General features: G+C 41.7%; 1 protein-coding gene across 3 annotated transcripts; it reads right to left on the bottom strand.

The window, feature by feature from the left end:
* Window positions 1–85: 85 nt before the first annotated feature.
* xpo1b (exportin 1 (CRM1 homolog, yeast) b) lies at window positions 86–27,019 on the bottom strand. 3 transcript variants are annotated; one of them, XM_040044672.1, is made up of 25 exons: window positions 25,918–27,019; window positions 24,330–24,461; window positions 23,936–24,037; window positions 19,845–19,917; window positions 18,434–18,495; window positions 14,907–14,951; window positions 13,063–13,244; window positions 9,928–9,976; window positions 9,705–9,824; window positions 9,448–9,576; window positions 9,199–9,357; window positions 8,890–9,087; window positions 8,264–8,402; window positions 6,982–7,163; window positions 6,693–6,849; window positions 6,414–6,577; window positions 6,167–6,301; window positions 5,896–6,079; window positions 5,102–5,208; window positions 4,476–4,670; window positions 3,693–3,861; window positions 3,292–3,426; window positions 2,654–2,813; window positions 2,467–2,563; window positions 86–1,529 (listed from the first exon to the last, which is right to left on the bottom strand). In XM_040044672.1, exons 2-25 carry the CDS (start codon window positions 24,453–24,455, stop codon window positions 1,383–1,385), a joined length of 3,216 nt encoding a protein of 1,071 aa, XP_039900606.1. In that variant the 5' UTR covers window positions 24,456–24,461; window positions 25,918–27,019; the 3' UTR covers window positions 86–1,382. The 3 variants fall into 3 exon arrangements, with proteins under 3 accessions (XP_039900606.1, XP_039900608.1, XP_039900607.1); XM_040044674.1 differs by lacking the exons at window positions 24,330–24,461; window positions 25,918–27,019 and adding exons at window positions 18,976–19,024; window positions 22,720–22,786 and having other exon boundaries at window positions 23,936–23,975; XM_040044673.1 differs by lacking the exons at window positions 24,330–24,461; window positions 25,918–27,019 and adding an exon at window positions 18,976–19,024 and having other exon boundaries at window positions 23,936–24,041.
* Between the last annotated feature and the right edge of the window lie 953 nt (window positions 27,020–27,972).

The raw sequence follows: 27,972 nt of genomic DNA, 5'->3' as shown, positions 1-27,972 counted from the left end.
GAAGTCTTCAGACACACAAACAATATCTGCTCATATAAAACTCGAGTCTCTGCTGTGGAATGAAGAGATCTGAGCGAAGGCAGGATTATAAAATTCTCACCTTTAATCAGTTCAAAAAGTTCACAACAAATGTAACACCTTGAGAAGGGAAATCTGCCATTAGAGATTGGATGCTTATTTGGATTTATACATTCTTCCTAATTAAACTCACTGGCAATTCATTTACTCTCTGGACAAAAAAAAAAAAAAGCCTTTATTTGGACAAAACTCAAACAGTTACAAATGAAAAATGCAAAAATACAAAATTAAATGTAAACCCAGGTTTATTTCTCATTTTGCTCTAAAGGTAGTGTCTTGAAGCACTACTGCATGGTAAACAATCTAAATTAGTACAATTCAAAATCTCCAAAGCCATCTGAGTTAAACAGGAGTTGTTATAAAGATGCAACCAACCAAAGAGCCCATAAATACCTCCGCCACTTCCTTAAAACATCCCATTAATGAAGGCTCACAAATGAGCAACAATCCTCTTAGAGGAAAACAAAACGCTGATGTCGACTAGGCGACAGCACACACGCGCACACACCCACAACGAAAAGAAATAACAGAATAAGAGGAAAAAAAAAATGTTCCCATGGTATTAAAGATGCTATACAATTGGGATGATATGCACATATTCGCTTTTGCTTTCCCTGAAAAAAAACCTCACGCTGGCAGCAGCAGCTCAGTTTTTTGGGTGAAGCAGAAAGTCATGAGCAACAAGATGCTGCTGCACGAGCAGCGTCTCTCAGCCTTCATTCATTTTCCATTAGATTCACATTCTCCCACAATGCCGTGGGGCACCAAACAAGCGGTGCGTGCGCCTCTAAAAGACCACTTTCTGTCACACCACGGGTCTAGAAGCTTCTATGCCAACTCAACACATGGGCCGATTTTCACAACACCCCCGCCCTCCCCTGCCCACACTGGGTGTAGAATAGATCTATATATAAACAAAGAGATGGGAAAGAGGGAAGAACTAGGAAACGGAACCAGGGAAGTGACGGAAACTGATCCAAAACAACATGGTTAACTTGTCCTAATCGTTATAACTTCATCATGCAGGTCTGAGAAGGGCCAGAGACCAACAGAACGTAAGCTAGATTAACAGTTTTGGAAAGTTATTACACAAAAAGTCTCCATAGAAAACGCAGATCATGTAAAAAGGACCACAGGGTGATGCGGTAATCATTTACAGAGTATTGGCATTATTTTGGTCAACAAACATCCAATGGGATGGCCCACGGCCTCCCACCACACTCAAGTGCCTCTCTTGGGTTTTGTTGTGTTTGCTGTGGTTAGGGTTAAGTTTGGAGTACTGTACAGTTAGACTGAGCAGGCGCTCAGTCACACATCTCCTCCGGGATCTCGTGAGGATTCAGGATGCCGGGCACCGACATCTGGATCTTGTGTTTCTCCTCCTGGGCCTGTCGGAGTGACGCCTCCCTCTCCTCCAGAAAAAGGTCCGAGGTGTCCTCACCTGCAAACTCCTGAACAGCGACACAATCACAGAAAGCTGCTGTTAGCTACAAGGTTTGAAAGCCATGCTGCTTTTCTACCACAGCGACCGAGATCCTATTTTTTACTGTTAGACTGCAACACTACTAAACCCCCATTTGGGAGTGAGGGATCAAATACTCACTATGGGTGCTGGTAATTGAACTCAGTCTTCCAAATGATGGACTTATATTTGTAACAGGGTTAGCATGCACATGCTTTTTAATAAAAAGTCATTTAAAAGCATGTATTAGGCTCATTTCCAGCATTTCTACATTTTTATATTCTTAGAGATTTGCATGAGCCGTTCAGCTCACGTTCCCTTTCTTTGAGATAACTTCCTTCTGATTGGCTGCTGCTCACAAACAAAAGATCTGATCGGCTGATTGGTTGGGCTTCTTGGGATGCCCATCATTCAGATATTCCCTTTCATTTCTTTTCGCCCTCTTAGACAAAAAACAAACAAACAAAAAAAAAAAACCCCAACATGCTTGACCTCAGCAATTGGTTTAACAGTATTTGATTTACTGACATAATTACCACCTAAATGTCAACTTCAGTGCACAAAAATAAACAACAAAAAATAATTATAAATAATAAATAAATAATAATAATCAGACCAATCAGGACACATGACACAACATTGAATGTTTCCAACAGCACCCACAAACCTTCCATATAGTCATGGCCGCCTGACCATGAAGTGGCAGGAAAGTGTTATTTGTGGAAACAACAGCTAAGCAGTTAGCTATGTAGTCAGTGATAAGGAGAGACAAAGCTTCCATAGAGGGACAGGCTCCATGTGCTTCAGCTCAAATACACAACTGAGATACACTCAGTCTAACAACTTACACTTTGTGTACCTCCTCAACACTGAAAGGAATACTTAATACACCTCCAATCAAAGTTGCTACAGTCTGACGAGCTCACCTTTATCTGGACGAGGAAGTCCCTCAGATGCTCCTTGAAGGCAGGAATGTCCTGGTTTAAGCTGAACAGCCCTGTCACAAACACCTTCACCTGAGCACTGACAGACAAAACACACACACACACGTAAGCATCGACTGAAAAACAGACTCACTCCAGCAGAGATTATATGTGTAATGTTCACACTCACTCCTGCAGGTGGGGGAAGGCAGTCTTAAGCAGGTTGGCCACATATTCCTGGATGAACACCTGGTTGTTGGTGGGGCTGGCGGGGTTCAGCGCTGCAGTGATCTTCCCCTCCTCCACCAGGTTGAACATGTAGGCCAGGATGGACGCGTGCATCGTCAGGCCTGCAGAACACACACACACGCACACACACACACAGAGAAAATGAATCCATCGTCTTTCCCTAATTCCCTCATCTTTGTAAAGCCACGTTCAAATTGATTTAGTTCTCTGGGGGAGGTGTTAATATTACCTGGCCTGGTTTAGTGACTTTAATCCAGTTCAGATAATGAATGTGTCTTTTTAAAAATGTTTTTGATCCCATCACCAGGAAGATTCAACACTACAATCAACTGCTAAATAAACCAGTACTGAGTAATGTGTGATCTTTTAAGCAAGAAGTCACTTCCATTTTTCAAACTAGTGCCTTTAAAAGGTTGTACTGAACTACTACAGCCTTACTGTGATCCGAGCCAATGATTTTAACATAAACATGTTCATCTGACCTGCACAGCAGACGCCAACAGTTTTTGAAAGTATAAATATCATTTGGACGACTGCAGATTCAAACAACTGAACGGCATCAATTGTGTGTGAGCTCACCAGCAGTGTGCGATGTGTCAGTGACCACAGAGAAAATGTGCTGCAGGATATCGCAGAAATACGTCTGGTAGAAACTTTGAGCGGCTGCCTCCTCCTGGGCCACATTCTGCAGCAAGGTGTACAGAATCTGCAGACCTGAGCAGCGACAAGACACAAAACAACACAAAATTATAGTTGCACATCCTTCAAAGACCACAGCAGCTTATTGTTAACAGCCGGGTTGCACAGTGATGTCGCTGTTCTGATACACGTCTGTTTCAGTGTGAAAAGGATCACAGTGCACCTTCATGTCACGTTTCTGCCTGTGGATCCCACAGTGGGTTTTCCCATTATCAGTATTTAAGATGTTGTTGGTCAATAAGAGCATAAACATCTTAGTGTACTCATCTCTGAGCCCTTACCAGTGTCAGCCACGTTCCTCATGGTGTGCTTAAAGGCCCAGATGATGGAGTCCAGCACTAGTTTGAACTGGGCTGGAGGGATGGCAAGGAATGCGGGGAAGCAGTGCGAGTTTACAGCTTGGAGCAGGTAGAAGAAGTGGGTCCTGTGCTCTGGATACTCCTCAAAGTTCTGGTACAAACATACAAACAGATGATGAAAATTTTAAATCTACAAACCAAGTTACATCATAATGCTACACATGAAATAACGTATCAGCAGTCTAACTTAAATCTGGCCTCACACTGCTGCAGGTTTTTAGTTTTTGAGAGGCACCTGATGGGTCCCAGTTGTATTTTGGAGTGGAAACAGAGGCTCGGGTCAGAGTAAACAACAGCTGAAGCCGACTGAATTTAAGATTTTCATTTTTTTTCCTGCAGAACACAAGCACTTAACTGATAGTGACTAAAACCAATGCAGTGCTGCAGTTAAATAGATTTTTTGTTTTCTATCAACAATGATGACGTGCATGAATGTAATTATCCGTCCAGTGATTTACACACTGCAGTGAAGGCCGCATGGTAGATTGCTTATCCCAATGCAAATGAAAGCTGCTGATTTGATGACTGAGGTGTTTACTCACTACTCTCAGTAATAAAAGAGCTGCTGATAACTACGAACAGTTGAACAGACGGCCGGCCACTTGATAAACAGAAAGACAAAGACTGCTGTCTTGGTCACGTGTGCAGGAAAGATTTAAAAACAAATATCCACATATGATGCGTCAGCGGCTCACTGGGTCGTACCTTGTTGATCATGTTTAGAGTGCATTCAAAGACGGCATCAAAGATCTGGGGTATCTCGCTGGTGATGTGCCCCCCCAGCTTGTTGACAATAGTTGCCATGGTGCTGAGGACTTCAGGCTCACGAGCGGCAGGGACATTGCGTTGGTAGTCAATGAGGACGGCATCCAGCAGGGGGGGAACAAAGTTCTCACCAACCTGAAACAACAACAACAACAAGAGGCGTCAGCAAAGAAAGCTTTGAGTGACGCACAAAAACCTGAGCAGACATGCTTTAAATAAAACTATGAAAGGTGACCAACCCCTCAGTACAGTGACAAACTGTGAATATTAAAGGGTTGTGCAGATGCAAACACAGGGGGAGGCAGAAAAGTCTGCCGCAGGGGAACACAATCTTTGTGTCTGATCTAAAAATACCAATTGGATTGTTCGAAAGCTGTTCCACAGTCAGCTGTTCCACTGGCTGCTACGGTAGGAGTAACTCAGGAGGACACAAGAGTGTAAATATATCACTTCTGATATCATCAGCATTTTTAGTACAGCAGCTTCCTTCCTTCATTCTTTGTCAACATAAAGCCCCAACTGGGTTTGTCTCCTTCAGCAGTGACATATGTGAGCGCCTTTCTCACCATCTGTGGGTCGTTTGATCGGCTGACCCAGCCTGAGATCAGCTTCAGAGTCTCCCGTTTCACTGTTCTCATACTCCGGATCAGTGGCTGCTTTGTCACCATCTCACCTGCAACACAGACATTAGCAGAACATGCGACTTCTTAATGAGGATGGGAAAAAACAAACAAAAAAAAGTCTCACACATAGCAGCTGGGTCTAAATGTGTAGCTCTCGCTAAATTTAATGTGCACTGCACACCTCTCAAATCTCAGCTTTTTGTGCCAATGAAACCCATCCCATGTTACATAACACATATCTCACACGTGGAATTACCTTAATTACTGTAATGCAAAAAAAAAAAAACGAGAGAAAAGACTTTGTAGCTGACTAAGAGCCCACTTGGAACAGAAGTCTGCTAGAAAAATGGCTGGAATGAAGAAGTATGATATAATTACAGATCATTAAATATTATACTAGCGCTGCACCCATTTATCAGCTAAACACTGGCCCCTATTCTTCTCGATGACTGGTATCAGCAAATAAGACGTCAATTATCTGAAACAGTGGCTGATATTCATCTCATCTACCACACTGACTTAACCCTGATTGCAGTGTGATGAACACTATAAAAGTAAAACAAACAGTATAAACCTCTGAAAATCAACTCAGTTTGTGTGCTGCTTACAGAACAGCTATAACCTCACTGCTCTGACAGTAGCATGACAGTAAGCATGTTTACAACCATCTGTCTGCAGTGACCACCATGCAACTGTGACAGTCTGCTGCACGATGAAAACAAATGTGCCGGTCTTACCGTTTGTCTGAATGGCAGCAGAGATGTTCTCGCTGAGGCACTTGTACACGTTGAGCATGTCAAGGTAAATCCGTCCCAGCTGGATAACAAAGGGGTGTCCCACTGCCTTGCAGGCCCTGACATTGGTCTTAAGAATGCTGCCCAGCTGTTTGACGGTTTCTGGGTCCTTCAAGATGTCCACGTTCTCATGGACGGAAGAGGAGCAGAAGAGCCATTAACAAACAGCTTGTGTGTCTCTGAAATGTGAATAAACGGTGATACACCATCCTACCTTGGTGGCCTGCTGGATGATACTGTCCCACACTTGATTGGGCAGCAGCATATATTTCTCTATCAGGTGCTCCTGAACAGCCTGGTCGGTCTGTGCCCCGATCATGTACCCTACTGCCTCATAAAACGTGTGCACCTGTACGTACACACACACAAACAAAACAGTCAGCACAGACACTCAACTGGGCAAATAAGAGACAGCTGTGCCTCTCTCTGATGGAGTTCTGTGGGTAAGAACACTTAATGACCTGCTGAGGCTGAAGGTCACAGATGATCGTGTTAATGTTGTTGAGGATCTCGTCGATGAAGGGCATCACCTCTCCCACCTGCACCTGGATAAAGTGGCGCCGACACTTCTGGGCAATCTTAATGAAGGTGTCGCACGCCATGTCCTGAACTCCATCATGGGTCTCTGTGAGGGCAGGACAGAAAAATAAAAATGCATTAGAGCTGTATCCATCTATTCATCCATCTGCCTGAAATAGATGCAAAGAGGGAGTTCAACAAATAAAAATACTCCAGCTCACCATGCATGAACTCAAAGAGCTTGTTCACAACAGTTTTGAGGAACTTCCAGTGGGCTCTAAGAAAACGAGGGTACTGGCCAACAATGTACATGATGTTAGAGGCGATGATGGCCTTGTTGTCTTTTCCTCGCTTCTGCTCACAGAGACCCAGCAGATCCTGAAGCAAACACCAAAGGATTCACTTAGGCTTAATGTTAAACCTTATGGGTGAGACAATAATTAATATGAGGCATAAGCATGAGTGAGGGACTGCTGTCACCTAAACCTAAATACACAGACACATCAATACCTTAATGACAGTAACAAGGAACCTCTTCTCATCCTCCTCGTGCATAGCCCCACTGATGGATCCAATGGCCCAGCACAGTGTGTTGAGGTTCTTCCAGGACCATTCAGTACCATTTACCTGGTTGTGAAGCTTCTCTGTCATTATGCGTTCTGTGTCCGCATAATCCAAGTGAGTCAGGTACACTGCAGGACAGTAGAGGAAATGTGTATCAGAGTACAGTACAGTTTCTGCTAAATTAAGAGTTAAAACTACAGAGACACAGTTCAGAACCAAGACAGAGAGAGAGAGATAAAAACAACAAAAAAAGAAAGAAACATATATGAGAAGAAATGGCGGAATGAATTTTCCCTAAAAAACACTGACGCCTGTGTGATGAGTGACACTGATCAAGCCAATTTAGTCAAATGTAAATTTATAGTCAGTCAGTTCTACAGTCAAAGCTAAAGCTTTCCCTACATCCATCCATTATTTAAACAGCTTATCCTTCTGCCAGTCTATGAGTTTCCAATCGATCTAACCTGCATTTCTTTGGATCTGTGGGGGAAAACCAGAGCACCCAGAGGAAATCCACGCAGACGCACAGAAAGGCCCCAGCCAGCCGGCAGTGCTAACCACTGAGCCATGGTGCCGCCCGATTCTCCTACAATATTTAAATATTACAGTGGTGCTGAGAACAACTCGCCTAACCTGTTGGAGGATGTGTCTGATCAGTAAATACAAATCCAGCTGCTGAAGCCACTGGATGGATGCATTAATTAAGATCTATTCAAAAATATGACTTCTTGTGGTTATGATCAGTTAAACACTGCTTCTTAAGACAAGTGGCCTAGAAAAAAAAGAGAGTTTAAAGCTTGATTTACAGTCCTGTGTTGAATCCCTGCAGAGCCTACGCTGCAGTAGCGTCGTCATCATTTGCATTTGTACTTGAGCGCTGCTGAGTTGCACTGGTCTGCTATCACCAGGGTAAACTGAGACAATCACATTCACTTCAAGCTAATAGTATCATACCACTGCTACATCGAAATGCAAGAAAAAGAAACCCCCCAAAAAGAATTCAGAAGCGATCGAGCCTTTACAGATTATTCGAGCTTTAAAACAAGAAACCAGCATGTACCTGCATTAGCAAAATCTTATTTTGCTAATCATTATACCGCGTTTACACAGGATTTTACTAGCAAGCGGAGACACAACTGCTGCAGCGTAGATTATGCTGCAGATTTAACACAGTACTATAAATCAAGCTTAAGGATATAAAATATTAGAAGCTATCATTAAGTCATACCAAGGGTCTCCCTCATATTCTTGTAGAGATTGATGGAATCTGTGTCCTTCATGAACTCCCTGACCACCTCCCCCTGATCATTCTCCACCACCAGGACCTCCTCTGGCTTGGCCATCCGACTTACCATCAGCAGACGCACCTGTTACTCCAGATAAAAAAAACCTGTCAGCAAGTACACAAATCAAAACACCTGCCTTTCACACACACAGGAAAATATAGCTTAGCTTGTGTTCTCATAAATGTAAAAGGACGATACAAGTGGTTTGTCTCCTGGTTATAGTCACATTTCACACATATGGAATGTAAAATATCATTAAGTAGAAAAAAAAATGTTTGTATTACTTTAGTAGCTGCTGATTTTTAGTAACACTGTAACCAGCATCTCTTTTGGCAGCTCTGAAGCAGCCACCTGTCGCTGGCCTGAGCCAAGTCTTTCTAGTATGACTGCGAGCTGAGACGCTTCAGGTTCCACAAACTGGAAACACTTCAGCAACCTCTGTGTCATCTTCACTATAAACGTAAGACATGCTTCTTAAAGAAGAGTCTGCATTTATAAACTCAACTTCAATGGGGCTCTGCGATCATGTATGTGGTATGAATAAATACCATCTTGTTCTAAGAGGTACCTTGGAGAGAACGGGTAGATAGAGCTGTCTGCGTGGAGGCACATCAAAGTGCTGGTTGCCAGACAGCAGAGGGGACGTGGATGTGGAAAAGGGACTCTCTCTGTAGAGCTCAGCAGCCAAGTGATTCCAATACTCCAGGCATATTTTGAAGATCTCAGTCTCTTCCACCTCTGACACCAGCAGCATGTAGTGGAGCGCCTGAAGGAGAACCAGGGGAGTTGTAATGTAACGTGAACATGTTACCATAATCTTCTCCTGTGCAGCCTATGTAGAGCAACAACAAAATACAGAATACCGTGCTTCCCTTACCTCCATTAATGTCTCTCTGAGGTTGAGCCTCTTCTCAATGAGTTGCCCGTGCTCTTTAAGGAAAGTACACAGGAACAGACTGAGGTTCTGGATGAAGTTTTGCTCGTCATCTTTCCCGTTGGCGTAGGCCAGCCGAATGTTGGTGTTCAGAGGCAGCATCTGAACAGATTCGAGTTAAAATTCATCTTAAGAGTCTCAAACCGAGCAACGTGTCAGTGTGGCTTTGTCAGATGTCACCGGGTAACCCACCTGTTTGAGCTGACACATGGTCAGCGTGAAGAGGGTAACAAACTGCTCCTCGTACTGGCTGACACTCACGCCCGCAATCTCTGTCAGGCACTTCAACGTCACGTTGCGAAACATCGGCACGTTCAAGAACTGTTTAAAATAAAAATATATATATGTTAAATATCCATTATAAATCGATTTTATGCACATCATCGAATATTTTAAATAATCACACAAATCTGCATCTTTGTGTGTTGTGTGCGTCTTTGCGGCCGCACCTTATACACCAATGTGCTGATCAGTTTGGTTTCAAAGATGTATCCCAGAGGAATCCAGTTGAGAAAACGCAGAAGTGTCTCCAGGGTGGCATGGACCAGGGGGGCATTCTGGGAATTCTCCTGAGGTGCACACAGCAACACAAAAATCAGCTGAAGAACAAACACTGGTGTGTAACCGATGATAAAAAGAATGTACGATACAAGGAAAAAGATGAATGCATACCATAACAAACTGACACAGCTGGAATATCTGGGAGAATTCATTGCACATGCTGAAAGAAAACAAACAACATGTTAAACAGCATCTGACACTGATAATGAAAGACAAATCTGAAAGTTTCATGTACAACCTGCGCCCTGAAACAATGTAAATAACCGTGGTTCGTTTCTTTTGATCACTTTATGTCTGTTCATGTTTGGTTTCAAACTAACACCGTTTAAAAGGTTTTGCTGCACTGACAGCAGCTAACAAGTTGCCACCTACTCAAGTAACACCGCCCTCTCTTATCCCCCTCTCTCCACTGTTACACTCCACCCATCTCATGCAGCAGTTTTCACACATGAACTTTGGGCCAGTTCAGGAGAGTCTAGTTAATATTTCTCACATTTGTCCTTCCTCACATGTAGCACACAATGGGACATGGTCTGCTTCAGACACAGTTGCACCGCTGGAAAAACACTGTAGTTTAGTGGAGGGTGCTGCCTAGACAGACTGTGTAGGAGGTACCACACACGATGCCCAACTGGCCAATAGTAAATGCACTGGGTGATGTTGGGTGACTTCCAGAAAAACTCAGGGAACCAGGCCATGTAAGAAAATGGCTACACTCTGACGTCTGGTGACAGCAGAACAGGGACGTTTTGAGAAAATACATTAAAGGCTTTAAGATGGCATTAAAATAAAGTGAGAGCATATAAAAGGAAGGAAATAAAAGATGGTTTTAATATTCTATCAATGTCTTTTCCTTTGGCGTTTGCGTGTATCGTGTGACACGGTATTCCTGGGTAGCAGTGTATTAAATGTTTAGTCAGATTTAGTGGTTTACAGCTTGTTTAGTTATACTAGACTTGGTAAATTCAACTGCACCGAGTCTAAACATAATAAGCCTCATTTGTCATTGAATGTAGTTCCAAACAGTCAATCGTGATGACCTTCTTTAGTCATCTGAAGAGAAAAAAAAACAAAAAAAACATCTAAAATCTAAAATGACTTCAGCCCCAGTGGACATATTTCGGATTCTTTGGATGAGGAAACAATAAAACATGAAGCTCCCAATCACGCGAGCTTCATGTTTCAGGAATGGCCTCCCTGATCTGAACCCGAGTGGTGTTTTGTTATTGGACTTCTGTGCAAATCACAGTTTGCCCATAACAAACACCTTGTTCGAACATAAGAGTGTCCATAAGTGCATGTGGCACACGAGGTCACTGAGGCAGTTAAACAACTCCTTGGTGGCAGAGCCCCTGGTGTGGATGAGGTCCGCCCGGAGTTCCTGAAGGCTCTGGACGTTGTAGGGCTGTCCTGGTTGACATGCCTCTACAATGTTGCGTGGAGATCGGGGGCAGTACCACTGGACTGGCAGACCGGGGTGGTGGTCCCCATTTTTAAGAAGGGGGACCGGAGGGTGTGTTCCAACTACAGGGGGATCACACTCCTCAGCCTCCCTGGGAAAATCTATGCCAGGGTGCTCGAAAGGAGAGTTCGTCTGCTAGTCGAACCTCAGATACAGGAGGAACAATGTGGTTTTCGTCCTGGTCGCAGAACACTGGACCAGCTCTTTATCCTCTCAAGGATACTTGAGGCGCATGGAAGTTTGCCCAACCAGTCTACATGTGTTTTGTGGACTTGGAGAAGGAATACCTCCTGTGGGAGGTACTACGGGAGTATGGGGTGCCTGGCCCGTTGCTGACATTCGATCCCTATAAAACCATTGCAAGAGCTTGGTTCGCATTGCCAGCAATAAGTCAGACTCGTTCCCGGTGGGTGATGGGCTCTGCCAGGGCTGCCCTTTGTCACCGATTCTGTTCATAATTTTTATGGACAGGATTTCTAGGCGCAGCCAAGTGGCGGAGGGGCTTTCACTTCAGTGGCCTCAGAATCTCATCTCTGCTTTTCGCAGATGATGTGGTTCTGTTGGCTTCATCAGGTGGTGGCCTCCAGCCTGCATTGGAACGTTTCGCAGCCGAGTGTGAAGCAGCGGGAATGAGGATCAGCACCTCCAAATCTGAGGCCATGATTCTCAGCCGGAAAAGGGTGGAGTGCCCACTCCGGGTTGGGGATGAGTTCCTGCCCCAAGTGGAGGAGTTAAAGTATCTCTGGGTCTTGTTGATGTGATGGGAGCCAGAGATCGACAGGCGAATTGGTGCTGCGGCGACAGTGATGCGGACGCTGCACAGGTCCGTCGTGGTGAAGAGAGAGCTGAACGTAAAAGCAAAGCTCTCAATTTACTGGTCGATCTGCGTCCCTACCCTCACCTACGGCCACGAGCCGTGGGTAGTGACCGAAAGAACGAGATTGTGGATACAAGCAGCGGAAATGAGCTTCCTCCGAAGGGTGGCTGGCGTCTCCCTTAGAGATAAGGTGAGAAGTTCAGCCATCCGGGAGGGGCTCAGAGTAGAACCGCTGCTCCTCCACATTGAAAGGAGCCAGCTGAGGTGGTTCGGATATCTGACAAGGATGCCACCTGGGCGAGGTGTTCCGGGCATGTCCCAGCGGGAGGAGGCCCGGGGCAGACCCAGGACACGCTGGAGAGATTATATCTCTCGGCTGGCCTGGGAACGCCTTGGTGTTCCCCCGGATAAGCTAGAGGAGGTGGCTGGGGAGAGGGAGGTCTGGGCTTCTCTGCTCAAGCTGCTGCCTCCGCGGCCCGGCCCCGGATAAAGCGGAAGAAGATGGATGGATGGATGGCTATTAAACATCAACAACAGTCAACTGTGCTAAACAATCAACCCACATCTTTAGATATGAGGAATATTCATAAAAAAAAAAAAAAAATCTATATGTTTATTTGATCTGTGTTTCCCCCCCCCATAGCAGAATTTTCAGGCAAGTACACAACTGCATATTAATAATATAAAAGAAACTGTATAACAACCTTATTGCCCTGACATTACTGATTGATAACATGGAGCCACATTTCATCTTAAAGTGAAATCCATTTTCAAATGCCAGCACAAAGACATCGTGTTTCATGAGCCTCTGAAATAATGTGGCAACACAAAGTTGCAGGACTGAAATCTTTAAAAAGTTGATTTGATTGATTTCGGTGTGAACCTTCTATAGAAAAGCTTTCCTATGCTAAGGTATGTTGGGGGTAATGATCAAAGACATTTTGGCATCCATGCTCTCAAAACTGACCTGTCTTTTAGGTGTTTGGCCTTGACCTGGGTCATTTGGCCACTAGAGAAGTCAAACACCTCCTCGCTGAGCAGCTTCAGAATGACCATGTTGTTCTGACAGAGGCTCTCGCTGGTACGACTCGCCCCCACAATGTCACTGATGAAGGTGGGCCAGTGCTTGGGCCACTCCTGCTTCAGGATCTGCAGACGTAGAGGACACAGACATGTTAGTGAGAGATGGCACACACTGAGAAGAATGTGTAATCTGAAAAAAAAAAAAACGAGATCAAACTGCAACTCCCCATCAGTCTCAAGTCAAAAACATTTCTTTTACAAGCATCCCGTAGTGAAGAAAATGCCGTTTTTGTTAAACTCCATACTTAATTGTCCATATTGAACATAACCATTTTAACCAGCCTCCTGACGATGAACGTGGAATCTGGAGCTCTTCGGCCCCTCCAGGCCAAAACAACGTTAGCGCAAATGACGTAAGCGGTGACTCATTCTCACTGGCATTAATGCAAAGTCACTTGTGAAGTCAGTGAACCAATCTCTGCCTCTCGCTCCCTCGCTCACACATACATCAAACGCAAAAACATGGGAAAAATGTCACATTGCACATTTAGAAGCACTGAGGTCTAAGTTGTTGGTCTCATGGTCCTGATATTTCTACAACTCTGCATTTACAGATTTCAGTGCCTTGCTGAATTAAGGATACTGCCATCAACAGCTCCATGATGATTTCCACTTTGCCAGTTTTTAACTAATTTGTATGTTTCCATACAGACACATACATCCATTTTTCTGCCACACTCTTCGAGATGATATCCTTTATTATCACAAGATCACAGTCACTTTCTAAGCATCGTTTGCCTCGGCTGAGACATTCAAGTAGTACTGATGTCCCTTTTTAATGACACTGATGTTTTTTTGAGCCAGATCTACCAATTAAGAGTGACATCTTCAGGTTAAAAAGAACCACTGCAAAAGAGAAGCACTGAGGCAACAACAACATAAGGTTCAAACCCAGCGTTTTTAGATTTACTGCTTCATATGACGACACCCAGAATTTTACCATTTAGGAGTCGATAATGGTCAATAATACACACCCACTTGTTTATTAGACATTAACAAAGCACTGTGTCTTTGGTAGCAAGAACCACTTTGCTCATGGACCTGTAACATGGTCTCCAGTGAAAATTATGACATTTGCTGTGTTATCTTTACTGTATATACTGCTCTGAATCAGGCTGTATAGTACATATCATAGTACTCTGTGACTCAGTGGCTCTACCATGCTCCAGGCAATGAGTACAACACACGTAGCTAGCTAAGTGAATCTCTGCTCTGATGTACGCTACTGCTGTCAGAGTGAATAGCTTCTTGGAAACTGTTTGCTGACACTTTCTTTATCCCTCTCCACTATTCACCCACATGAACGCTGAGGGTTAGGAAAACATCACAGTTATAAACACAATGAAGTGTTTCTCAGTGTTACTGAGGCTCTGTAAAGATAATACTGATAGATTTAAAAGAAAAGTAACGCAAACTTTATTATTTACAGTGTAACCAATACTATATGTTTGATATAGTTAGATATTTAACAGGTCTGAAATGAAAACAAAACCTGTGGCTGAAAGTGCACAATCAAATCCTTTGTTTTAACAATTCTTGGATTCTCTGATATTGTTTTGCAAATAGAAAACATTTACCACATGCAGCTCAGACACATCTAAGCGCACACAGACAATGGACAGGCCACATTTTTCATTCAGTAAACTAACAGTAACAACGCAAAATGAAGAGAAAAAATCCCCCACAAAGGACTGAGTAGGTCCAAAAACGAACCCAAGCAACTCTTACCTGAACAAGGATCATGTTCAGCTTGCCAATGTACACCTTCTCTTTCTAAAAAGAAATAAAAAGAAGTAAGTCAAGGAACACGTTTCAGTTACACAACCATATCCTTTAAACACATCATGAAAAGGTAAAGTATAACAAGAGAAAATGTATGAACATGTTGATGTTTGACATTTTATATAAAATTAGTAAAGGCTGGGTTTCACCCACGAGATAAAGTCACAGGTGTTTGTAACAGAAATGTCGAGGCTGGTCATGTGTATTTGAAAGTAAACACCAAGAATTGAATTTATCCTACAATTATAACCTGCAGTAAAGTAAGCCAGACACAAATAGTCATTTCTATAATGGAGAGTTATGGTTTTTAAAGCTCACTGAAATTATTCTTTTTTGAGTGCTCTTTTGGAAAATCCCCTCACAAAACCTCCAGTCTGGTGTATCTGGTTGGTTTAATAACCTTAATAAACTTGGTAAATATATCATGTTTTGTAGAGTTACATACTTGAGAATGATGCAAACACCTGAAACACGGCTGGAAAGTTGCTTGCTCAGGAGGAAGTTAAATACTAACTAGACATCATTTTGTTGTAGGTGGCATCTGCACTCCTTCATTTTTATGTTGTCTTCTTCTCCTCAGCTAACCTCTTGTTAAAGCAAACAAGTATTTAACAGTGTTCACCGTCTGGCTCTTCTGACTTCACATTTAAAATTATTTAAGGAACATTTACAAAGCACAAATCCTTTCCATTAATCAAATCTAAAACAAAATTTTACATTTTCCTTTACCTTTCAATTTACCCCCCTTTCTTGCTGTTTTTATAACAGCAATACAACCACCAAGAAAAATCAAGCTTCATTGGACTTAAAAACCTTAAAGCTAGGCCAGCATGTCATATTTTCATGTATCAATCTCTGTAATTATGAGAAAAACACTGCATTCTCCTAATGAACACCAGAAAAGCTTGCTGTCAGTTTAAATTTAAAACATTTTACAACTCCAGCCTTTTAACTGCTTGAGTGCTCACAATGGCTGAAACAGTGAGAAAAGCTGCTGAAGTCACCATAGTTGTTCTGAATTACACAGCACTCTTAGCAGCTTAAGTCATGGCTGCCCTACTAACCTGCCTGTTTAAAGTGCTCTTGCAATAAAACATGGACACAAATAACGAGAGAGGGAACCAGAGGCTGTTTGTGCAAAATATTTTTAACATCGACGAGGTTATAAATTGTTACCCTGACACCAAAACTGTGTTCTAGCTTTGTGTTTTTAAAGTGAATCTTCTAATATGTCTGACTTTTCCTTAAACCACAGGGAGGTTGTGTAAAATGTACACTTTAATCATTTAAACCTTTTGCTGAACTGCAAATAATAAGAGCCATATTAAACACCAGCATTTTATGTTTTATTATGATTTATAATATATACCCATTTAAAATTTCCCAGTGACATGCTTCCAAAATCCTGGAAACGTGGACTAAACTCTTTACAAAGAAACTCAAACAATCAAACAAAAATCTGGTGGAACTTCTTTGCCTAATTTGTAACATTGCTGAGTACAAAAAACGCACCGCAGGTAGGATCTCTCCAACTTTACGATGGGGAGGGTCTCACCACCTTGTTCTTGACTGAATGGGCAAATTGCCCAATTGTAAAGAACCCGGGAGCAATTAAAAGATTCACAGAATCCAGACAAATCTCTGCACATAAGCGATAAGACTCCAATGTTTAACAGTCATGGACTTTGGGTCCTCAGACAACACTGCACTGCTGTAGAAATTACTATGAATACAGTTCATCAATGCATTCACAAATACAAATAAAATGTTATTTAAAGAAGAACAAAAAGCTCTTCTCCAGGCCTGAGCTCATTTAAGGCAGACTGATGGGAAGTGGAAAATTATCCTGTGATCTGAATCAAAATGGGAAATTGTTCGTGGACACATGGGCACATCCCAGACCTGTGACCCACCAGGGCTCGCAAAATCGCTAGCCCGACGTCCCGGGGCTAGCGATTTTTCCAGTCGGGCTACCAAAATCCATCTCAGCCCTGCCCGTCGGGCTATCATAGGAATGAAAGATATGTCAATGCTTTTGCATTCTTTCACAAATGTAGCTGAGTAATTATGTCATCGGCATCGATGAGCCACTGTCAACATGTGACGCATTGAAATCGCGTTTGAATTTGCTTGTTTTTTGCTTTCACTTTCACTTTGCGATCACGCGAACTGTGTGTAGAGAGCGGCAGCACTAATTGGTAAGTCACAGATTAATTGCGCACCAATTCCTCTGACATCGTCTTATCAATCGTTAGCTTACTATCAAACATGACAAGTGAAATCTCCTGCAGCAAGCTTAAACATGTGATAGAGGTTGATTGCGCAGAGAATTGCTGATCGTTATGTAAGTATGTGTGTAAGCGCAGATGGCTTTAGGCAGGTATTTTAGTTCTGCAAAGCCAAACAAGAGAGGTCAGGGTGAAGAAGGGGCAGCCAAAGAAAAGCCGACCACAAAACGGAAAAGTTATGACAAATCAGACAATGAGGGAAAAAGAAAGCGCAGCTTTTTTGGTTTCATGGACAAAAGAATTTATGTGGCTGGAATATGACGAGCTAAATAACATAATGTTCTGCCGGGTGTGTTGTGAGTTTCCCTCGATTTCTGAGTCGACAAGCGCCTTTGTTACTGGGACCAGTCATTTTAAGAAAGACCCCATCAGAAACCATGAGAAATGCAAGAAATACATTATTACTCAGTCTGCAGTATCTTTCCCAGAACAAACACCAATTGCAAAAAGCATACTAAAAGTAAACCAAGCATAACAAGAAGTCCTGAAAAATCTGTTTAGAATAGCGTACTATGTTGCAAAGAGTTGAACTACCACTGGCAAAATTTTGCAGTCTTTGCAAACTTCAAAACGCAAATGTCCTAGATCTTGGTTCCACTTGCCTCTTACCCGTGATTTCAGTGGAAATTTCAAATTCAGGATCTGACACACACTGATTCATGTTGTACACAGTTCTTGCAAGTTCATAGAAATTTCTGTTCAATTAGAACCAAATATTTGAGTTGATGGTTGAAATTGTTGTTGTAATTTGTGTTTTAAATATTTTTAGATTGATGTTTTGTTTCCTTTACAATATTGTAAAGGAAACAAAACATCAATCAAAAAATTGTCCTTTTTTTTTTTTTTTTTTTTTTTTTTTTTAAATTCGGGCTTCTTAAATTTATTTTGGGCTACCAAAAACTGAAGAGTGCCTGCCCGAAGGGCTACCAGGGATTTTGAAATTTTGCGAGCCCTGCCCACTCAAAACATCTGGGGCGTTATGGACACAAAGATGTGACACAGGCAGTCCTGAACTACTGACTATTTGAAATCCAGTCACGAGAATGGGAAACCAAATTCTCCAACTCTTACAGGGTGTTTCTAACGGAAGAGGTTTTGCAACAAAGTAGGAACTTTTTTTGTTGTTCCATCTCGTACTATTACCCCAAGAATACAACCTATTTATAAAATATAAAGTTTACTCACCTCTACACTTGATGCATCAGATGAAGTCTTGATAATGAGCCCAACAACATACTTTTTTATACCTGGCAAATACACAGAGAATATCAGAAGATGTCCGTTAGCATGCACCAATAAAAATGCGTTCATCAGCAGTTGCCTGGAGCACATTAGTCAGTAACCCTAACACAATCTGCGGGCTTATAACTAGCTGAATCTGCCAATCATATCCCACATTTGTACTGTAGAAAAAAAACAAAGTGTGGTTCTCCATATACACACACTGTTGCAAAGCCAGTTTATAAACACGTGGACGTGAGCAGCAACTGCCACTGAACTTTCACAGGACAAAACCCTTTGGTCGGTTCAGTGGAAGTTCCATTTTCCCCCACGTGTTTTCACAGACATTCAAGATTGTCAAAGTGAGCAGAGCATCTTTAAAATGCGTTTTCAGCTCCCTCGCATTTCTCTCTAGACTGCAGCTGACTACGAAAATGTGTGTTTTGGTGTGGTGAGAGGAGCCGAAAACAAGGCAATACTCTGACACAAGGGGGGAAAAGACATACTTGCCAGTCGCCCTGCACTGGGTTTGCCACTTGAACAAAATTCAGGCATCTACGGTCAGAAGCAGGTAAGTCTTAGGTCAATGAAAAAATTAATTTTGAGCAAAATTATAGAAGAATGGAGGGAGGCAGAATCATCTGATTTGCACATGATTATCAAATTTATTTCATTATCACTGCTTTTTCCTCTGAAATGTTTTTCTAAATAAATTCTGTTCCACTGTGTTGAGACCTCTGCTATGTGCTAATGCTGATGTGTCCAATTGACAATTAGGCAATAATTAAAGGCTGAACATTAAGAACCTATAGCCATATACTGATAACACTGCAACATTTTATATAGGTTCATACGCACATTTACCTTGTCAACAACTTCGTGTAACGTTTAAAATTATCAATAAACATTTTGAAAATATAACTGACAGCAATTACCGCACTCCATTAACCCATCCCTCATTCCTCCCTGGGTACAATGTGGAAAAACTGGCTCAAAGCAACACACACAATCTGTCATTGATTTTAGAAACAACAACATATCCCATCAGAATAATGTAAGGCTAGACAACAGTAACAACGTATCTACTTTGTTTCCTCTCAAAAAATTTCCCTCACAAAGCATTAAAAACAAAATAGTGCTGGGGTGTTTTCCTTGTTTCCTCTCTAAAACTACTGCTCAAATGCAGAATCCAACCTTTGAGTAGCCAGTTCGAGTCAGTCGAGCAGAAAACAAACCAGCATGCTTAGTGGGGGAATACTCCTCAACATGGCAACCACACGTCACATTTACAAAGAAAAAAACTAAACAAAAACAAAACACACTAACACCATGGGAATAAATGTTTCAGGAATTTTTCCACAAAAGAAACTTTTACCTTCACACTGATTCCTGGGAAGAATCTTCCATCTGGTTTTGATAACCGTTTCCAGAATTTGGAGAGCATAGTACTGTAACACGCAAGGAAGAAGCAGCATTAGGACAAAGCTGTTATGACAGCATCCAACAATAAGAAGTGCCCACCTTTAATCCAAAAACAGTATGAAGTGGACCAGTCTGCAATAACTTGCATTTCTAAACTAGATTGCACTGAACCACATTTCATGCAGATTTTGTAGTGTGCAACACTTTCAACTTTTTTTTTTTTTTTTTTTTTTTAATATAGATATATATATTTGTACAAGCAGCATTATGCTGGAACACTGCAGAAGCCCTGCTGTTATTCTCAGCATCACACCAGACACAAAAAAAGGAGAAAAAAAAGAAAGAAAAAAAGAAAGAAAAAAGGCAACCCATTAACCAGCTTTGTCACAGATTGCTTCAAAAGGGAGTCAAATGGCCTAGAAGACATAACAAGGTTTAAACGCCTCTATCTAGGCTACATGGACCTTTGTAGGGTTGGGCATCGAGAACTGTTTTTAAAGGACAATTTGTTCAAGTGCAATATTGCTACAGGTTTCTTTTGTCCCTTAAACTGATTGTGCTTTAAGACCCCTTAAAGCAAATTCTGAGCCCACTGTGCTTCAGTCTACATTAAAGGTGGAGCATGCATCATACAAGTACCCACCACAGGAGTCTGTGGGATGTTCTGGGGCAACTGGACAACTGTACAGGTTTCCACTGCAGAACTCATATTACCTTTCTGACTGTTGTTCTTTTCAGGGAGGAAAACCCGCTCTGGGGTCGATAGGACCGGATATCCTAAAAATATAACCAGCGTTTCTGCTGCCAACTAGCAAGAGCAACATTTTAGTTAGAGCCTGACCAAAAAATTAGATATTGGACAATAGCCCTCTTTTCTCCACCTCAGACACACAAAATATAAAAATCAAATTTATTTTCTGCTCAGATCAGCTGGTTGTTGTGTTTGCCAACAGGGAGGCTGCAGCGCACCCACTGGTGGGCAACATGTTTGAAGGGTGTTTCTCTCACCTCATTTTCTTTTAGTTTTTACATTTTCATTCATCAAAGGATACTGACACATCGGAAAATGGGTCATATCAGCCAATCGCTACAGTGAAATAAAACAGAGGTTCAATATAAGCTCATACATACTGAGGAAGAATTTATGGATATATACTTTGTGGCTATTTTTCATACCTGTTAAAAGTGTCACAACAATGCCAACATTAACAACCATCAAACCTTGAGAACTCCTCGATACTAACAGTCTGTGTAAACACAGTGACTGTCTAGGTTGCTCACAATTCTACATAACCACTCTTTCACTAAAGGCATGCCATTTTCTCAGGTTCACAACTCTGTCATTACTTGTATGAAGTCAATCTGTTTTTTTCTCTAGTTCCTGCAATTAAAAAAAGACAAAAGGAACAAAACCCAACCAACAAATAAGCAGTTTTAGCTGAAAATGCTGCAGATATCAAATATATACAAACACACATTTATTTGACACTTTTTGTAATACCAAAGGTTTGTCTCTGTTCCTATGAAAAATATAATTACAGCTCATGCAATAACTTGCCAGAACTACTTCATAACATTGTAAGTTCCTTCAGACTGACAATCCATCAAACTCAGTTGCATTTTTCAAACTGTATCTCGTGGATCAAATTTCACTGTGGCCCTCCAACAGAGAGACATACATTTTTTCGCTTATTTTAAAGCAGAGATTTTTTTTGGACTGAAAGCCCTTTAAAATTGCAGTATTTTCAACATCTGAATTTTTTTTATTTTATTTTCCCAGACGCAGCATGTTCACAAAAAGCTAAAGCCACAGATCGCTATGAAATTCAAAATTGTTATCCCCATTGACAAATCATAAAACTTTGCCTTTAAAGGTCGTTTCTTTATAACAACCAGAATTTAAGGAAGTGAAGCACCAACCTAGCTACAAAAAAAGAAAAGAAAATAACAACAGTATCATGTTGTCGATACCCAACCCTAAACTCTAGTCCATTTTCTTTACAATGCTTCATTTCTAACTTAAATTCAACTTTACCTGGTGTGTCATAAAGAACAGCAGGACCACCACAGATTACACTAATTTAAATCACTTACTTGTGAAGCATAAAGAAATAAAAATATAATTTGTTAATCCAAGTTAGTTTATGATCTGATGTTACTTCAGCTGACTGTTTCAACTGTAGGGATCATCACTTGAGACCATGAGTCAATAAATTTAAAAAAAAAAAGAAGAAGAAGAAGAAGAAGAAGAAGAAGAAGAAGAAGAAGAAGAAGAAGAAGAAAAAAAAAAAAATAGTAGTAAGAAATGACTTGTATTACAGGATGTTATTAAAGCAAGATTAACAGTGTGCTACGGACAATGGATGCTGGAAGATTAAAGGTGAAAGCTCCTTATAACAAGCTGACTGTACACCACTCGCAGGTGTCACCTGGAGTGCTGCATTAAATTCTGCCGTGTTTTATTTCACCTTTAATTACCGGACTACACAAACCACCGCGCAAGGTAAGAAGAGAGAAATTACAAGTAGGAAACTGCGAAATGCCTTGCAACATTTCAGCTCACAGAGGTGCATCTTAAGAAGAGGCCATGACGAGAGAACTCAGCTGTACCGTTTAAAAAAAAGAAAAGAAAAAAAAAGAAAAAAGGAAAAGCATGAGAGCGAGGTGGGAACAGTGCCATGATCCCTACAGTTGAAATCAAATCTTTTCGTGTCTCTTTACAATAGATCCTACTGACTGCAGCCTGCACCCACCCTCTGTCCAATGAAACAGATGCAATAAAAACGGATGAACAGAATTCAGTCAAAGGGAATTTAAAAAGGGTAGACCTTGTGGAGGCCTGCCGTCAAAGCCTAGCTGTGTCATGATGCACAGGATGACACACCCCTTCTCTTCCTATTACAAGCCATAAACATAATGGAACATTGTGATTAATATCAAAAAGTCACAACTTGAAATCATGACAATTTCAAATATAGCTACTGTAGTTAATTAAAAAACAAACAAACAAAAAAAGGCAGACACCCAAAGTGCTTTGAAACTGGGCATTTTTCAAACTTATCACTGAAGATAGAATGCAGGATTCGAGAGGTGTTTACCTTGTTTCCTCAATTATCCCTATTTATTTGGCAAATTTATGAATTTTAAAGTGATATTGATACATCAAGAACTCAGATTAGTATTGAATGTCAGTATTAAAAGCAGTCTTACAAGCAAGCAAAAATAAATAAAATACAAATGAAAAACAAGTATCAACATTACTTTGAGGAAGTTGTGTATGATTTGCACTTCAATTAATTCATACCATGTAAATATTATTCTTTGATTATGGATATGTACTGGCTTTAACAGCACAATTCATCTGTAAATCTTTGACAGCTGAATGGTTACAAAGTCAAACGTTTACCATTCACAACTGGTTGCTTAACTAGCGGTACCACCATGCAGAAGCAGCACAACATACACTTGCAAACAGATGTCCTAGAAAACACACAAGACCCAAATTTTTAAATAGTTACCAAGATTCATTCGGTTTTCTTAAATCAAAAAAACATACAACCACATAAGCAGAAATGCCAAATACACTTTACATCTATGTAAATGTTAATTATTAGCAGGTGTGGAAAGTTACTTTAACCATCTTTCATAACCCTTTATATTACCACACAAACAGGATTGGCATGCATGGAGTTTTACGATAGTTGTATTTAGAGAAGTACGTTTTAATAATACAACAGTAAGATGACAGAAAGCCTCTATTGTTTGTCTGCTAGGTTCAGATCCAACAGAATTCAGAAGGACAGGGGTCCTGCATAGCTCAGCAGTTAGCGCATGAGACAAACACTGCAAGTGCATAAAGGCTGCTTCCAACAAAAAGATCCACTACAAAGTATCTTTTATATAAATGAAAGCATGGTATAGGCTAACCACTGTGACGTAGGGTGAAGCTTTTATGTTGTTTTGTGTCCTGGCTAAAAATACTTCTTCCTCAAAGTACATGCAAGTTTCCTTTCAGCAGCATTTTGCAGGTAAGAGTTAGCTTACTTTGGTGTTCATGTTCTGGGAGAACTCAAGGATGGTATCCACTCTCGTCCAGGCATCTGGGTGCTCTTTTAAGTGTGTCAACACTTCTTGTGCCATTCTTTGCTGTAAATTGATGAGGATAACACTTTAGAATTAACACTGAGGTGATATGAAAAGAACTGCAAGGAAAATGCAACAGTAAAGTAAACATTGTCTGTCTTACAAAAAGTCAATGTGTTACTCTCAGGTGAATGTAAAGTGGAACTTAAAAGAAGAAATTTACAAGCAGCTTCTTTCAGATATGGTAGAGAGAGAGAGAGAGAGAGAGAGAGAGAGAGAGAGAGAGAGAGAGAGAGAGAGAGAGAGAGAGAGAGAGAGAGAGAGAGAGAGAGAGAGAGAGAAAAGGATAACATACCTGTGGTCCTACCCCATGATACAGACAGTTCACCACATTATCCAGCAGATTGATATCCAGTTTCTGGTTGAAGTCCAGCAGCTGCTGTGCTGCATGGTCTGCTAACATTGTCATAACTGCTGGCATAGAGCTCTGCAACAAGGACAGGGGGCGGGGGTCATGAGTGCACAGAACGCATTTAACAGACAAAGTCATGTGAACTGTGTGTTTAGAAACCATTCTTAACAGCTGACCGTGTAACAAACATCTGCTAGACCAACCACTGAGATGTCATTTTAAGATATTAGGCTCATGGTGTCACATGCCTGTCATGTTCAAAAAGTACAGGAAAGCTCCTGGTTCCTTTGCTGGACTCCGTTTAGGAAACTTCAAACTGGCTGAAAATGCTGGACATAGTGCTCTGGTTTACACCAGGAGCCCAGGGACTTGAGCAGCAAAAGCCAAAATAACTTAAAATCAATCTCAGTATAATTCCAAACCTTTTATTAAAGAAAGAGAGTTACAGCGCCACGTTATCTTTAAAAAAAAAAACAGGCCAGTATTGATCCGTAAACAGATGAGTGCACTATTCAGAAAGCCGAAGTCAATGACACTGCGCTTTTGCTTTAAACAAACAACTTAACAGCTGACTCAGACACAGTTACAAGCAGGCTTTTAATCCGTCCATGGTGCCTGCGTTGTTTCACTAACCAAGCACTCATTTCTACAACTGCATTAGTATCATTAAATGAGCCACGTGCCGCATATACTATCCGACGTCACGTTGTTTACGTCTGTAAAACACCGAGCACACCGCGAATGACTGGCAGCAACAGTTAAAAAACAACAAACGCATCTTACAACCACGTCTACCTAGTAGCATCACCCGCTAATTTAAAAAAAAAAAAAAAGAGAGAGAGCGAGAGAGAGCAAAAGCGCGTCTCCCGCACACATTAACCAGCCACTAGGATTCACCCCACACATGTGCTCCCTCACTGCTCACTCCAACCACTCCCACCGAGGATACCAGGGACGGAGGGCGCTCATAAATAAATTTTACTCGCTGTGTCGTCACCGCTGTTTAGAGAAGTTAGCGCTTCTTGCTGCGACTCTACTCCAAAGACTAGAAACGATTATGGGCCATTTTCCGGTACAGTACGGTAAAGTTAATACTGACGCCGTTTAGCACCTAGCAACATCAACTCGACATCCGCTCGCATCACGTACATGAGTGATGCTGCCTCGGTGGGAGAGGCGCGGATTTAATCTCACGCCGTTTGGTGCTCGTCTGCAGCGTCGCACGTAACGTCAAAAGAGGTAGCCTGGTTATGCGTTTAGTTCAGTAAAGTTACAACACTTTCTCTGACAGCCAGCGTTAGCTTATTTTTAAGTGGCAAATGCTAGCAAGCGGACAGTCGATGGCTATTTGGTTATCCCCACTGATGCCATTGCATTCTGAATTAGCATGTTGTTACATGAGCTTCAAGGCAAATTACAAGATAACACAGGTTAATGTGCACACCAAAATGCATTTTATTCTCTATAAAGGGTAAAGCCAAAGCACGTTAATCACAGCATGGCAGGTTCGTACTTCACCCCAGTTACCTACCTAATATCCGAGGCTCTGACTGAAAAGAGTGGCGTTTGCCAAAAAAAAAAAGCTACTAGGTACTTTGAGTACTTCAGAGTATCTGATGATTACAAAAGATTTCCTATCTCTGCAGCGTTGACTATCTCCAGCTCCAGTAGTGAATGATGTCTGGCTGGTAAGAACCACTGATGTGGATTCCAAAACTACTATCACAGTAGACCTAACAATCTGTTACTCCGATACATTTTACGAAACTAAGTAAACCTTGATTCACTAATTTATTCTTTACTCTAATAATTTTCCAGCAGGGTGGTATAGAGGTTGTGTGCCTGCGCCTCCTCTCTTCTCTCCTCTCAAGCAACTAACTCGCAACCGGTTGAAACCGGTTCAGACTGGGAGATTCCATCTCGGTTTAGTTTTCAGCCGATGGCGCCGCGTAAAGTTTGGACTTAGGTTACGCCCAGGCCGCGCTGTGATTGGCTGTGTCTCTGGCGAAGACTTCCTACTTGGCGTCCCATTGAAGGATCGGCCTGTCAGTTTATTTCAATTCGCACAAGCGCCCACGCGACTACTCCGCCCGGAGAGAAAAAGAGGGCAGACTCCCTTGCAGAATGGACTTCTACACGACTCCGTTTTACAGAATGGCGAATAACTTCTCGACCCGACTTTCGTGTCAAAACTGAGCTTTAACATAAACATTTCAATTATTTGAGCAATTACAAGAAATAACTGGAGCGCGAGCGTGCAGCACGCGGAGCAAAAGTAATGGCGTTTGATGTTTGTTATCCATTTAAGCCTCTCTGTGGAAGTTTTGCTATTTTGAAGCCAAATATAGCCAGAAGGCAGAGTGCCTAGTTCATGCAGGTAGCCTGTTGGTTTGAATGATGTGATAAACCGCAACTACCATTCATTTTGCCTGTTGCTTGTAAGCTGGTAATTTTCCACCAGCCACGAGTGGGCGTGGTTACATGATCATGAACGCACGGGGTTAGAAAAACGACCTGGAGCAGAATTTGTTTCCCCGAATGGGTAACGCTACCAAAGTGAACGGGGGACATTATGTGTGTGTGTGTGTGTGTATATATATATATATATATATATATAGTGTCAGCAGCAGCCGGACGGTAAATGCAGAAACGCTGTCTTGTATTTTCCTATTTGAGCGCCATATATTCAATGCACCGCTGTCAATGGACGATGCAAACATGACAGCGTTTTTTCCCTCCTCTGTGGTCACGTGGTCCAGCGCGCTACTTGATGGAAAAATACTGGATTTGGTGTGTAGCGGAGACAGTACACAGCCCAGTAAAGTCATTCTGAGAGGATATTTCGAAGGGCGTTTTGAATGTTTACCCAGCAACACTATCTACCGCTCATTCTTTATGTTTCTTAGAAACCTGTAAGACTCGCTTTTTATTATTATTATTATTATTATTATTATTATTATTATGACGATGTCAAAGTAGTCAGAGGTGGGAAGTAATATCTATTTTTAAAGTCCAAGTCGGACTGAGATGCACGTCAGTCAGTGAAATTGCGCAAACTGCAAGAAAATCTATTACCAGTCGGGTTGTTTCAGAGTTGCACGCTGCTCATGAGAAGCGTACGTGTTATGTTATAGTGCATGTCATGATGCAGTACAAGGGGAACTGACTACACACAACTTACAGTGTAATGTCAAAGCTATTCGTATTAATGAAAAGTTTTTTTTCTTTTTGCATATTTTCCATGTCGAAAATAAGTTATGTTATTTCACCTGTTCTGCCAGTGTGCCAATGGCGTCCCAGTGTCCTTGGATCAGCCTCACACCTCAGACAGTTGGCCTATATCCGAGCCTTTGTTATTAACAAACAAGATTTCAAAGCCTATTATCTATGTGTGGAGTCATGCACGCCATTTGTTTTGCCCTCCGTCCTGTCACAGAGTGCCTGACCCTCAGGAGGACAGGATGTGCACATTTCTAGATACAAACAGGTCATCCTGCTTTTTGGGAATGTAATAGACTAGGCAAAGCTATCTGAAGTCCAATTTATATTATGTGTAAGGTAAGACATATTAACATTGGGATATGCT

Source organism: Simochromis diagramma, unplaced genomic scaffold (assembly GCF_900408965.1).
Source record: "Simochromis diagramma unplaced genomic scaffold, fSimDia1.1 OVJJ01000486.1, whole genome shotgun sequence".
Taxonomy (NCBI): Eukaryota; Metazoa; Chordata; class Actinopteri; order Cichliformes; family Cichlidae; genus Simochromis; species Simochromis diagramma.
The sequence above is the reverse complement of the archived record's forward strand: the minus strand, read 5'-3'. Positions and strand labels throughout refer to the sequence as shown.